The sequence below is a fragment of the Benincasa hispida genome, chromosome 4, assembly GCF_027475165.1.
Source record: "Benincasa hispida cultivar pf3 chromosome 4, pf3_genome.v1.1, whole genome shotgun sequence".
Taxonomy (NCBI): Eukaryota; Viridiplantae; Streptophyta; class Magnoliopsida; order Cucurbitales; family Cucurbitaceae; genus Benincasa; species Benincasa hispida.
In genome coordinates this window covers 70732238-70746732 of record NC_143481.1, presented here as the reverse complement: position 1 = coordinate 70746732, position 14495 = coordinate 70732238, and the positions used below count along the sequence as shown (strand labels likewise).

The following is a 14495-nucleotide window of genomic DNA, read 5'->3' as shown; positions in this document are numbered from 1 at the left end:
ACTCCTACGTGACTTCTTTTGAGCGGTTGCGAGTCACAGGTCCCATGTACGAGCCGTTTATGGAGGAAGCTTTGGATGCCATCTTCTTAGGTGCCATTTTCCTTGTTTGGATGCTGAGAGAGAGATGCGAGGTAGAGGTGTCCCACCGGACGTGCCAATTTGTTCGCAAGAGGTTTCTGGAGAAACGTATTTCGTGGAGTTGAACTTGAGTTGATGTTGATGTTGAAATTGATTTGATGCAATGTGGTTCGATCTCTAATACTCGATCCTCTGATTCTCTCTCAATTGGGTGAATGTGCTTGACTTGAAGAAGAAAAGCACTGAATGTTCTTGAAATAGAAGTCTTGGAAGAGTCTTTGTATCTTCAAGGGTCTTCTGACTTCTAGGAGTGCAGCTTTAGGATTCTTAGGAGTCTTCTACTTGTTGATGAATTCTTTCTAGGCTCTCTGAATGTAGAAAATGTTTATACCTTCAAAGGACTTCGGTCTTTAGAAGGCTTGTATCTTCAAAGGACTTCAGTCTTCAGAATGCTTGCATCTTCAAAGGACTTCAGCCTTCAGAATGCTTGTATCCTCGAAGGACTTCAGTCTTTAGGCGTGGTCAACTTAAGGAGTCAAGGAGTCTTCTGATTGTAGAGAATTTCGTGTAAGCTCTCTAGAGTGTAGAATTGCTGACCTCTCCAAATGAGGAGAGCTTTTCTATTTATAGAATTCACATATGGGTTTGGGCTTGGTTGATCCATAGGTCTGGCCTTCGGGCTCAATTAGTTGGACTTGGGTTTGGTTGGTCCATGGGTTTGACCTTTGAGCCCAATTAATCGGATTTAGGCCTTATTTGACATTTGGGTCAAATTCAACCTATTTTTGGGCTTAGTTGGACTTTGAACCAAATAATAATATCAAATTGGGTCAAATTAATCTTATCTGATTCAACGATCATGATAAAACCACGTGGCGTCATCGAAATTTTTCTTCAACTTCAATTCAGAACAAATGTCAACTCCTAATTGAGCCCAAATTTAATGATTTGGAATTTCGTCATTAATTGTAAATGATGTGGCAACTTGTGATTGGTCCAAAATTTCTCATTCAACAGAGTCTAACACAATTGACATAAAGTTTATACTATCGATTTTGAGTTCAAAAGCACAATTCTTCCACACACATTGTCATAAATATATATATATATATATATATATATATATATATATTTACACTATAAAAAAACTTATTTAACTTTCTATATAAATAAATGTTATCCTTGACAAACAATCACTTTACTTTTGCTATAGAAACTTCTAAGAAAATGTCAATCATATGTTTTTAATTAGAGCTTCTAAAAAATTATATTCATACATTTTTGTAGATTTTAAAAAAGTTTCATCGTATGTTTTTCTTTTTTTTTTTTATTGATTTTTATAGACTCATTAAACAAAACTCAGATTTTTTTTTTTTAAAAAAAAAATAGTGCTGAATATTGAAAATAAAAATAACTGGAAAAACGAACAATAATAGAGGTAAGATTTGGAAGGAAATCCACTCATCATCAGTTTCTCTTTATATTTTTTTGTATCTGTTCTAATTTGATATTTAACATGATTTGCTACTTCTTGTTGTTGTTTTTTTTTTTTTTTTTTTGGGGGGGGGGACAAAATTTGTTGTTAATAACGAATAGTATATAAATTATATTTATATGAAAAGTGAAAGTGTTACAAATGAATTAAATTAAAAGCTGATATAAAATTGAAATAATAATCATAAAAAAAATGAGTAGAGAAATAATTAAAATCATTGGTTGAGGGTGGTGCCACTGATCTTGTGATAATCAAGGGAGCACAGTTCACTTAGCTTCCCGAATTTGCTCTCATAATACTCCACAAGCTCCAACCTAAAAGGAAAATAATTTACACACACACACATATATCAATATTTGAAACTAAAATAAAGAATTTAAAGCAAAGATATATATATATATTATGCTATGGATTGACACGTACCAATAGGCCAAGCATTGGAAAGGAGCATACTTGTCGTAAATTTGTTTGACATCTTCGCGTACTGTCTTATTGTTGCAAAATTGTCTTCCATGTACCTTGTAAAATTGAAAATAATTAATAATAAATGAAATAATGAATAATGAATAGATGGAAGAAATTAAAACCTGTTTTAAGTGCCTTATAGTTTCAGTATCAATTGGAAGTTGACGGTAAAGTCCAAGGCACATGAGTACATTAGCTGTCGCAAAAGGTCCAAAGCCTTTGATTTTAGGGAAATAATTAGGGTTTTGAAGATCGATTTTGCCGCTTTGAACGCATTTAGCAAAGTTAATGATGTAAGCAGCTCTGTAACCAAGACAATGCTTCTTCAACAATTCAACTCCCATTCTACAAACTTCTTCAGCATTTGGAAAATTCCCAATTTCTCCTTCTTTCTCCCCTAATTTCCTTTTTCTCTTCCTTGTAATTTGCCTCCTCATTTTCGCTTGGAGCTCACACAGCTGTCCAGCCATTGCCAGTGTCCTTTTCCACCTACACAGTACATACGTTTACTTTCTAGTATATGTAATCCATCGATCATAATACGAAAAAGGATGTAGATTTTTCTAATTACGTGGTATTGCATAGAAGGATGGACTTAAGCGCATCTTCAAAAAGAGTGGGAGATCGAAAAAGGCGACCAAACCCCATCTGTTTAGCTCTCGGATGCAAGCTTTGAAATTTCCTCAACTCATCTTCATCTTTCTCGGTAAGCCTAAGCATCCGAACCACTTGATCCTGCAAAAATTAAATTAAATTAGAATATAGCATATATTAATTATAAAAATAAAATATTAGGAAATGAAAATACCAAAATAGCTTGTTGATCTTGGGGAGAGAGAGGAGTGGAAGAAGAATGGATTTGAATGGTGAGAAGAGAAGAAGAAGGTTGGTTAATAGAGACAAAAACAGAAGAATGAGAATCAGAGAGTCGAAGTGGACGTTGGAGAGTTTTAGAAGAAGGAATCCATTGGTTTGGTGGCATCATAAACTGCCCATGATTACAAACTGCTTTCTCAAGATCGAAATCACTCACTGAAACTCCCAAATTCAAATGAATCGTCTTCATGCCTTTCTTTTACAATCCATAACTCATCATCTCTACACTTATATGATTTTAAATCCTAACGGCTACATTACCATCACTATTTCAATTTTTTAACTTTATATGCTATACTCCTAATATATTCCTTTCCTTTCCGTCTTTCTTTCTTTCTTCACAAATTACTTTCATTTTTTCAATTTTAACTTTCCTTTCTTACCGATAAATATATATGGCAGTCAATCAATCAATGTAAAACTTAATCACGTCAAACACAAATGTATTATTCTTCTGAAAGGAAAAATAAAAAATAATAATTATTCAGTTTCATTATTTTTCTTTTATATTTATATATATATAAAAAAAAAAAATTAGTTACTCTTCAGCTTTATTTATTAAATTATAATTTTAACTTTCAGAGTTTGTTTTCAATTTTAAAAAGTGTTTAATTATTGGTCTTCTAAGTGAAATTTTGTATCTATTTGATTTTTGACTTTTCATTTTATGTCATATATACAACTCTAACCTATTAATTTTTTAAACGAAAAATTAAGGATATATCGCATACAAATTAATTGAAAATTAAAAGACCAATTAAACAAGAATTTGAAAGTAAGGTTACACAAAAAAAAATAATATTTAAGAACCCAAACTTATAATTTAGGAAAAAATAATACTTTGGATTGATCGATTGGTATCTATTTGGTATCTAGAATTTCAAACATTTTATTTTTCAGTATTTCGTAATTTACTCCCCAACAGAAGCTGTCAAGCAAAATTGACTGTAAAATTATATACTATTTTATTGAGAAAAGATTTTTTTTTCCTTTTATTTGTATTTATGATTTAATTTTGTACGTTGAAAGTAGAAATAGGTTTACAGGTAATGTTTTGTTTTAATGTGATATAAACTTCAATTGGCAAATAATGTTGCCCTTCATTTTGCATAAGTGATCATCATTATTATTGAAAAACACCATCATCCTCATTCTCCACAAACTTCATCCTCAAAGTCAAACTCAAAACACAGAACCCACATGGAGGAGGAGAAGGAATCTAAAGAAAAAATGCCTTTTCGTTGGAGTTCCACCGACGAATGCACCATCTTGGAGAATTTTTATGAATTTGCAGGTAAAATGTTATGTTTTTTTTATGTCTTCCAGTTCTAATCTCCATATTAAATAATTGTATTAAATTAATTCAGGCAAAAATGGGAATTATTCAAAGGCGTTCTACCATTTTGTGAAGGGGAAATTGAGTGGTGAGGTATCCAATTCTCAATTGTCGACTAAAGTGTATAGGTTGAGGAAAAGATTCATGAAGAATAAACGTAATGATAATAATAATAATAATATGAGAGAGAAATTTCCAGACGAGAAGGTGTTTGAGTTGTCGAGAAATATTTGGGGAGATGATCAGGAAAACCCTAAAAGTACTATTGGAGGTGGAGGCCCATCATCATCATCTTCAATAAATATTATTCAATGGAAGCCTGAAGAAGTTGAGCGGTTCTATGAGAAAAGGTTTAAAATATTTCTTGAAAACATGAAGCTTGACGTTACTTCCATCCCAACTCATGTTTTGGAAGACGTTAGAAAAGAATGGGAAGATGTGAGAAGAGCTAGAAATGATTATGAGTTGAAGAATGCTGACTTACTTGAAGAAATTTCTGATATTAGATGCACTCAGAATGTGTCCTAATCTGATCACCTTAATTTCCTGTCTTTTATTCTCTTTTCTCTACCTTTTCATTTAAAGGCATCTATGGGGATATTCATTTCTTCAATATTCTTCTCTTGTGTCTAATTTTGTCACATCTCTCAAAAATATTCCATATTCTTTTTTTCTTTTTTTTTTTTTGACAAAATTAAATTTCTTAGAATGTCATAGTCATGAGAAAAATCATCTTTTGCTTATGCTTAAAAAGAAAGAAGCTTACTAATAAAGAGCTTGAGATTTTATCTTGAATTTCTTCTAATTTTATCTTGATCTATCATGTATCACCTAGCTATGATGAAGGCTCTAAAGGATCTCTTGGTGCATCTATTAACCTCTCTGCCTAATGTATTTTGTTAAAAAGAAAAAAAGAAATTGCAAAAGAATCATCCATAAAGAAATTTATATTAGGTGCACAAAATTATTGGATAAGATTATTGACATTTTCGTAAACCTTTTTAAGATAAGGGGATCATAGTTTGTGAATGAAAATTATTCATCTATTTCTAAAAGTACTATTTTGGTTAAAGTCACTCCTTATATGTCTAAAGATATCTTATTCAATGTATATCTTATTTCATTGAATCTAAATTTGTGCCCAAATATGAAAAATCTAGAAATATGGATGAAAATTCAAATTTTCTACCTAGAAAATCTCATGTTTGATAAAAAAAAAAAAAAAAAAAATGGTTCATGATGTGAATTTAGTGAGTACATACCTGAAAAAGCTAGACCAAAGCTTCAAACATGAGAATTTGTGCCTAAACATGTTATTGAAAAAAGAAAATGGGTGCATAGTGCTAAATTTGTGCCTAATCATAGAAATTTTAGAGACATACATGTGAAATAAAAAAAATTGTATTTATATGTCATTTTTGGGAGTTAAATGTCATATTACACCAAATCGTTTCAAATTGAAAACTACTTCGAGAAAGAATTTCTTGAATAAAAATAAGTTGCAAAATCAATATGTTGAGAAATTATTGCCTAATGTCGTTAGTATTCATGTGGCAAAAATGATCATAAATTTAATACTCGTTATTTGCCAATAATAAATGCTTCTAATTTTTAAGCTAATTTTAAATTATTAAGTTCTTGCTTACTAAACAATGAAATACTCGAGAAATGGGTATCAAAATATTTGGTTGAGTTGTCTTCTTTTATAGGTGTGATTCAAGAACCAATTGATTGTTTGTAAATCCAACGAAAAAAAAAGTATTTGGTAAATCTTTATATTTTTTTAATTATTGAGATAAGTACTTTTATTGGTATCTCTTATGAATATATATTTCTTTAATGCTTTTGAAGTTTGAAATCACTACAAGAATTTTTACCTGGACCAATATCGCTACAATATATATGTTCTAATTGTCTTTTTTAGATTATCTTCAGGCTTAATTATGCACTTTAAGAGAATTTTGTTCTTGGCTTATGTGTAAGGGTCTGAGAGTTGAGTTATATACTTTTAAGACTATTAGGGTTTAGTCTTGAAAAAAATTAAGGTAGATTTAGGATTATTGAATGACGGGTTGAGTTATATGTTTTGTTCTTAATTATAATCATTTTAATCACTTTCTAGATAGTAAAATGATTGTTTGTGGTGTTCATGATTTCATTATAAACATTGACGACATGTTCGTAGCTTGGGATCGGGGTCATTCCTCAAAACCATTTAAAACATTTTGTTCAAGTCTTTATGTGATTGTTAAAGCTCTTTTTGTGCATTTTTCTTTGTTGATTTTAAGAAATCTTTCATAAAATTTGTTTTTCCTATTTCAGGTTGTACGTTTAAGTTCTCAAAGATTGTTGTTTGGATTGCAAGAAGATTTCAAGATGTTTATTTATTTTGGTTTAACATCTCACTTATTTTGGCTTAGAGAATGTTAAACCTTTTTTTTTCTTTTTTTTGGTAGAAGATTGGTAAGAAATTAGAAATGCTCAAATTCAATTATACATATTATTTTTATTCGTAAAATTTTACAGATTGTATTAAATGTTAGTGTTATTTTTTTTATATAAGCTTAATTTTAATATATTTGTCCTAATTGATTTGTTTGAAGATTAATTTTTGTTTCACTACAACAAAATTATGATTCCATGACATTTAAAAATTATCACAATTAAAATTCGTGACAATAATTTTTTGTTTTGGTATCCCAGTAAAAGTGTGAGCATTAATGAAAATTTCTGAAAAATGTCATAGTTGAACTTTCAATGACAATAAATTATTGTCAACAATGATCAATTACTGACAATAATAAACTGTCATTATTAAGTTTACTATGACATGTTATCATTGTCATCATTTGACTCTAAATTGACTTATTGTTGTAGCGTTATGGATATTCACGGCAGATATAAAATGTCAAAAATAATATAGTGATCATTTTTATTGTCAAGAATATTTGAACTGGCATCTTTTATTGTCAAATAATATATGAACCATGACAAATATTTTATATCAACTAATGTTCTATCACGAAACATTTTTATTATCATAAAATTTCATATTTATGATACTTTTATATTGTTAATCAAATATATGTCTTGATAATCGGTTATTTCTTTGAACCCTGTCATAACACACATAATTTCCATCTACTAATCCTATCTTAACACAAGATCGATACAAATATAAATAGAACTTTCATATATGACAAGATAATTGATAACGTTTTAACAAAGAAACTATTGGATGTCTCCGAATGGACAAATTCAAGCAAACTAATAATCAATCTTGGAAAGAAACTAAATACAACGAGGTATTGTCATGAGTAACTACATTACAACAAGTTTTATCACTAACCAAACGTAAATCCACTTGCTTGGTAGCTTCACCACTTCAAAGAGTTCGTGCAAGATCTAGTAAAAATACATTCATTTTAGAGTTGAACTGAGTTTATCAATATCAACAAATATTTAAAAGATATTCTCATTGTTAGCCAAAGCTTAAGAATTTAACGCACCTTAAGCATGCTTAGTATTGAAATAACGCGAGAAAAACTAACAATTAAAAAAGAAAAAAGAAAAAGGAAAAAAGAACATAACTTGAGGTTCTTCAAGCCCTATGAAATAAAAAGAAGATAGTTTTCTAATGGGTACCATGTCCACGAACCTTTATCAATTTCAATAAATCAACCAATAAGAAACCAACATGGATAATATATACAATATTATCAGAAACAGAAGGCAACGAAGATTACTTTTCAGTACAAAAGCTTAGAAAAAAAATGAAGAAAAGGAAATCTAGCACACAAAGAGTTTCATGACTCAAATTGAAACCTAACCTTCAATCACACAAATCAACAAAAAATAAATTTCAGTCAAATAATTTCATCCAATATCATATTCAGCCAAAATAAAAGTTGTTTTGAAAATTTACCAGATAGGCTACATGTAGAGGAACTAAGATACATAGTTCCTGTGCACTTGTATCCTTACCAAGTACCAACCATGAAATGGCTTCTGTCTGAAAAGAACATATATACATATATATTTGGGAGAGGGTAGAGCATTGAATGAAGTAATTGAGATATGAAAATATAATTAATATGAAGGGAACACACTGCCATTGGAAAGAGAAACATGTGTTATTTAGTAAGTGATGCAGCCATCAGACTCCTCAAAGGAGCTTTCCTTTTCTTTACAAACTGCTGGAATTATAATATGGCCCAAATTTCCTGTGCAAAATGAAAATCAACATGACAATGAAAAATGAAAGCAAAGAGAATATTTAAAAGAAGGTGGGAAGGGGAGTTTTTAAAAACGGTGCAGCAAAATAGCATAGCATTCAAAGAACGTTGAAATTCAGATAGCGTAGATCAAATTTACACTCATGTAGAGACAGCCTAAATAAGCATGAATTTTTTTTAAAAAAAATAAAAATAAAAAAATCAAATTTTGATTGGAGGTTTGAACTAAAAGCACTAGGATTGACATGCAATCTCAAACAATCCATCATAAACAATTTTGTTCCACAATGCATATTTTCTAGAACATCCTACTTTTATTTTCTATTCCACAATGCAATTTTTCTATTTTTATTTACGTACACGTGTAACAAAGTAATACTAATCATATTGAAAATAGAAACATACACCATGCATGCAATATAACAATGAATGAAGATGCTTCATTAAGTTTGAAATCGGGAATATCATCCAAGCAATTAAATAACGTGGCAATTTATGATTGGTTCAAAATTTCTCATTCAACAATAATATATAAATATATAATAATAAGTAAATAAAATAACAAAGAATGAATTTTAACATTTTAAAATCGTGAAGCTTCATGGCGTACCTCCAAATTTAGGTGCCCCTTCTACGAATCGTGGACATAGGGTTTGAGGAGGATCAAGAGCTTCTAGGCTACTGAGAAAAGCTTTCACACTACTGCCAGTGCTTTCACGCCACTAGATCGCTATTTTCACACGGTTGCTGTTGAGTTTTATGTCCTAAAACTCGTAGTTTGTAAAATGATAAACATTTTCTATAATCAATACACTTATTATTGATTTTATAAATTGTATACATAAGAGTCTAAATCCAATAAATTAAGACCCATGACTATTACATGAATACTTGGACTTTATGTGGAGACATAAGAGTGGATCAGGTTCGAGTAAATAGTCAAAATGATCTATAGTACATGAATAAGGTTGGGTACCTTATTCTGGTAACACTATTAGATGCGGCCTACACTATAGTTGTTACAAAGAATTGTAAAGTGCTACATACGATTTGATCCTAATTCGTACATGTTATGACATGAGGAGTGGGAGAGTCCTATGCAATGAATTTGCATAAGATCGGACCAAGAAATATGTCACTTTACCTTATAATGCTGTTTACTGTATAAGACGGACTATTTCACCTAGATAACCTAGGTAACTCAATCTTAATTTTGAGCTAACTATGAATCCTGTTGATTTGGGATTATCCTTAGATTTGCATAAGTGAGGGTTGACTCAATAAGCCTCCCATTTCAGGGGTAAGACCTAATAGATAGCTGGGGATATAGGGTGCAAGATGGAGTTCTTTTTGTTATTCAGTGATCGTGTAGATAATTTAAGCGATCGTATTGTTATGAAATCGACAATAAAGAACAAAAAAAAAAAAAACGCAGATATAGAGAAAATCGACACACAGATATACGTGGTTCACTAATAGTGTGTTAGCTACGTCAACGAGCAGAGGGAGAACATATTATTAGAGAGAATGTTTTAAGAAAATTACACAAAAATGACGCCTAGTGTAACGGTCATGCTTGTCCAGGGCCTGTTGCCCATGGCCGCATGCCCAATCCAACCCCCTTCTAGCTTACTTTCGTATCCTATATTGTATTAGTTTAGTTAGCTTGCTTTCTTTGCATTTTCATTGTAAGTGACCACTCGCCCTTTTGCATATGCAAGGGTGCCAGTTGGCTTTTTGTTCAGAATGCACTATATGGGGATAAGACTAACCATCATTTCCTCATACCCGGAGTAGTACTCTATAAAGCCGTTGTTGTTGCTTATTGCTTTCTAGTCTACTACAATCTTTCTTTCTTTATACACACTCTCAAATCTTCTTACGAAAACCTTTTCTCTAAACCCGTTTTCTAAAACCATTTTCCCTCGAACGGGATTGGAGGTTGCAAGAGGCACTCGGTGTGCCATCGGCAGTCCGTATTCGAGTTGGCTGGCTTGTTCGTGAGCGGGAACAAGTGCCGCACAATCGCTAAGAGAAGCTTCCGAAAGAGCGATTGTGACAGTTGGTATCAGAGCCAGGTTGGCTTATAGAGGGAAGATCAGTGATCATGTCGGCGACGAAGAACCTGAACAAGTCCCATATGGACAGATTGGTAGAGATGGAGGAACAAATGCTCTACCTGAGAGAGGTCCCAGATAATGTTCGTTTCCTTGAGACTCGGCTACAAGAAGTTGCCGAGAAAGCCGATGGAATTGATGCGGTGGTAGGCCGCCTAGACGGATTACCCGTCAGAGAATTGATGATGAGGGTAGAGACCCTCGAGGCCAAAACAGTACGGTCCGGCAGCTTTGAACGAGGCGATAGCTCCTCGGGCTCTGTTGCCCACATAGAGGAGCGTGTGGAAGAGCTGGACAGCTCCCAAAAAGCAATACTTCAGATGGTAACCGATTTATCTGAAGACTTTCGATCGGCCCTGGATGTCGTCAGAGCCGAGATAGCGGATGTGAGTGCTAGGGTGAATCTCACCATCCGAGCGGTAGGGAACCAAGCCCCACCTGGGGGAGCAATGGCAGTGAGCCGAATAAAAATCCCAGAACCGAAACCCTTCTGTGGGGTGCGAGAAGCGAAAGCCCTGGAAAATTTCATCTTCGACCTTGAGCAATACTTCAAGGCGACGAACACAGTGACTGAAGAGTCGAAAGTCACAATAGCAACGATGCATCTAGTTGAAGATGCGAAACTGTGGTGGAGATCACGGTTTACAGACATACAGGAAGGACGCTGCACTATTGATACTTGGGATAAATTGAAACAAGAACTTCGTTCGCAGTTCTTCCCTGAAAACGTCGAAATCTTGGCTCGACGAAAACTCCGAGAGCTAAAGCAAACAGGTAACATCAGGGACTATGTAAAACAGTTTGCAGGACTCATGTTGGACATACGAGATATGTCTGAAAAGGACAAGGTCTTTTGCTTTGTGGAAGGGCTGAAACCGTGGGCGAAATCAAAACTATACGAACAGAGAGTACAGGATCTCCCCTCTGCCTACGCGGCAGCTGAACGGCTATACGACCTTAGCACTGACTCACAAGATGTGAGGAAACAATCAACTTCCTCCAATGGGGGAAACAGAAATAGTCGTTCCAGTCCTCCCAGACCTGGGGGAGGAGACAAGAACACAGGGGGGGACCGTAAATCGTCCCAATCGAGATCAGGAAACAATTGGCGGGGGCCACCACAACAGCATAACAATTACAATCGGCCCCTGTCTTGTTTCATATGTAGAGGGCCACACAGGGCGGGCGAATGTCCAAATCGAACTGCGTTCAATGCTTTTCAAGCCACATTAGCCTCTACCTCCGAAGACCAGGCTGTACTGGAGGAGACGGTAACCGAGCCAGCGGTTGAAATTGAGAATCCCAGGATGGGGGCATTGAAGTTCCTATCTGCACTCCAGAAGAATATGGGAAAGGCGACGGAGCCACTAGAGAAAGGTCTCATGTATGTAGACGCTTGGGTCAACCAAAGATCGGCCAAAACCACTATGGTTGACTCTGGAGCTACCCATAACTTCATGGCTGAAACGGAAGCTCGCCGCCTGAACTTGAATTGGGAAAGAGATGCAGGGAAGATGAAAGCTGTGAATTCCGCAGCCCTACCAATTACGGGGATAGCGAAGAGAACTCCGGTGAAGTTAGGAGACTGGAAGGGCTTCGTTGACTTCGTAATTGTCAAGATGGATGATTTTGACGTGGTACTGGGGATGGAATTTCTGCTTGAACATAAAGTCATACCAATGCCCCTCGCCAAATGCTTGGTCATTACCGGATCTTCACCCACCGTAGTCCAAGCCAGTATCAAGCAGCCAAATGGGGTGAGAATGATCTCAGCCCTCCAATTGAAGAGGGGCCTGGCCCACGACGAACCCACGTTCATGGCCATCCCGATAGAGTCAGTTGAGTCCACTGAAGAGGAGATCCCCCAAGACGTTCTATTTGTCTTGGAAAAGTATCGGGACGTCATGCCGAAAAGCTTGCCCAAGTCCTTACCCCCACGAAGGGGGATTGACCATGAGATTGAGTTGTTGCCAGGGGCAAAGCCGCCTGCCAAGAATGCATATCGGATGGCCCCGCCAGAATTGGCTGAGCTTCGGAAACAGTTAGACGAGTTGTTAGAGGCAGGATTTATCAGACCGGCGAAGGCTCCTTATGGAGCCCCAGTACTGTTCCAGAAAAAGAAGGATGGTAGCCTACGGTTGTGCATCGACTATCGGGCCTTGAATAAGCTCACAGTCCGCAACAAATATCCCCTTCCTATCATCACTGACTTATTTGATCAGCTTCATGGTGCTAAGTATTTCTCGAAGCTGGACCTACGGTCTGGATATTATCAGGTTCGAATTGCTGAAGGAGACGAACCTAAGACGACTTGTGTCACGAGATACGGAGCCTTCGAATTCCTCGTGATGCCCTTTGGCCTCACTAATGCTCCAGCAACGTTCTGTACCCTAATGAACCAAGTGTTTCACGAATACCTCGACAAATTCGTCGTAGTGTATCTTGATGACATTGTGGTCTATAGTGCCTCGCTGGAGGACCATCGACATCACCTCCAACTAGTCTTTGAAAAGTTGAGGAGAAATCAGTTGTATGTAAAGAGAGAGAAGTGCTCCTTTGCCCAAGAGCGCATAAATTTCCTCGGCCACGTGATTGAGTGTGGTCGGATTGGTATGGAAGAGGGCAAGGTGGCTGCAATTAGAGATTGGAGGGTACCATCATCCGTGACCGAATTACGATCCTTCCTCGGACTAGCCAACTACTATAGGCGGTTCGTAGAAGGATTCTCGAGAAGAACAGGGTCGTTAACCGAACTGTTGAAGAAGGATAGCCAATGGAGCTGGACTCCCGAATGTCAGGCCGCTTTTGAGGGCCTGAAGAAAATGATGATTGAGGGGCCGGTCCTCGGAATTGCCGACGTGACCAAGCCATTTGAAGTAGAGACTGATGCTTCTGACTTCGCGTTGGGCGGTGTTCTCCTCCAAGACGGACACCCCATCGCGTACGAGAGTAGAAAATTGAATGATGCCGAACGGAGGTATGCCGCCTCCGAGAAAGAGATGTTAGCAGTAGTTCACTGCTTGAGGGCCTGGAGACAGTATCTCTTGGGGGCCAAGTTCGTGGTCAAGACCGACAACAACTCCATTTGTCACTTCTTCAACCAACCGAAGTTGTCGTCGAAACAGGCACGGTGGCAGGAGTGTCTAGCGGAGTTCGACTTCCAGTTCGAACATAGATCCGGGAAAAGCAACCGAGCGGCTGATGCTCTTAGCCGAAAGAGTGAACATGCGGCCCTGTGCATGTTCGCCCACCTACAAGCAAGTACGTTGAGTGCAACGGTACGAGAAACTGTCAAAACTCACTTGACAAGTGACACAGCAGCACAGGCCATCTTACAGTTGGCCAGAGAAGGAAAGACACGCCAGTTCTGGGTGGAAGATGATCTACTATACACCAAAGGCAATCGCCTCTACATCCCCAGATCCGGGGAGTTACGAAGGTCGCTGATGAAGGAATGTCACGACACACCGTGGGCAGGACACAATGGTTGGCAGAGGACTTATGCCCTTCTGAAGCAAGGCTACTATTGGCCAAGTCTTCGAGACGATGTCATGCAATTTACCAAGACTTGCCTTGTCTGCCAACAAGATAAGGTTGAAAGGGCAAAATTAGCGGGTCTACTAGAACCCCTACCTGTGCCCTCTAGACCGTGGGAGAGTGTGTCTCTCGACTTCATCACCCATTTGCCCAAGGTAGGAGAGTTTGAATCGATCCTTGTTATCATCGACCGGTTCTCGAAATATGCCACGTTCGTTCCAACGCCGAAAATGTGCACAGCCGTGATGACTGCTCAGCTGTTCTTCAAACACATTGTGAAATTATGGGGTGTCCCCATGAGCATTGTTAGCGACCGGGACGGAAGATTCACTGGGACATTCTGGACAGAATTGTTC

At 36.3% G+C, this 14495-nt stretch overlaps 3 protein-coding genes across 3 annotated transcripts in view; 2 read left to right on the top strand and 1 right to left on the bottom strand.

Annotated features, from left to right (window-relative positions):
- Positions 1 to 1692: 1692 nt before the first annotated feature.
- Positions 1693 to 3104, bottom strand: LOC120069874 (uncharacterized). The gene is made up of 5 exons (XM_039021689.2): positions 2847 to 3104; positions 2610 to 2773; positions 2161 to 2527; positions 1997 to 2091; positions 1693 to 1887 (listed from the first exon to the last, which is right to left on the bottom strand). Exons 1-5 carry the CDS (start codon positions 3102 to 3104, stop codon positions 1788 to 1790), a joined length of 984 nt encoding a protein of 327 aa, XP_038877617.2. The 3' UTR covers positions 1693 to 1787.
- A 1010-nt stretch (positions 3105 to 4114) lies between these two features.
- Positions 4115 to 4778, top strand: LOC120069875 (transcription factor STKL2-like). Its single transcript, XM_039021690.1, has 2 exons — positions 4115 to 4208; positions 4282 to 4778. Exons 1-2 carry the CDS (start codon positions 4115 to 4117, stop codon positions 4776 to 4778), a joined length of 591 nt encoding a protein of 196 aa, XP_038877618.1.
- A 5273-nt stretch (positions 4779 to 10051) lies between these two features.
- LOC150036929 (uncharacterized) overlaps positions 10052 to 14495 on the top strand; it is a 10008-nt gene continuing 5564 nt past the window's right edge. Inside the window, exon 1 of the mRNA XM_090313276.1 lies at positions 10052 to 13395. Within this exon, the coding sequence (XP_090169402.1) occupies positions 10593 to 13395 (2803 nt within the window). The 5' untranslated portion in view covers positions 10052 to 10592. The remainder of the gene's footprint in view (positions 13396 to 14495) is intronic.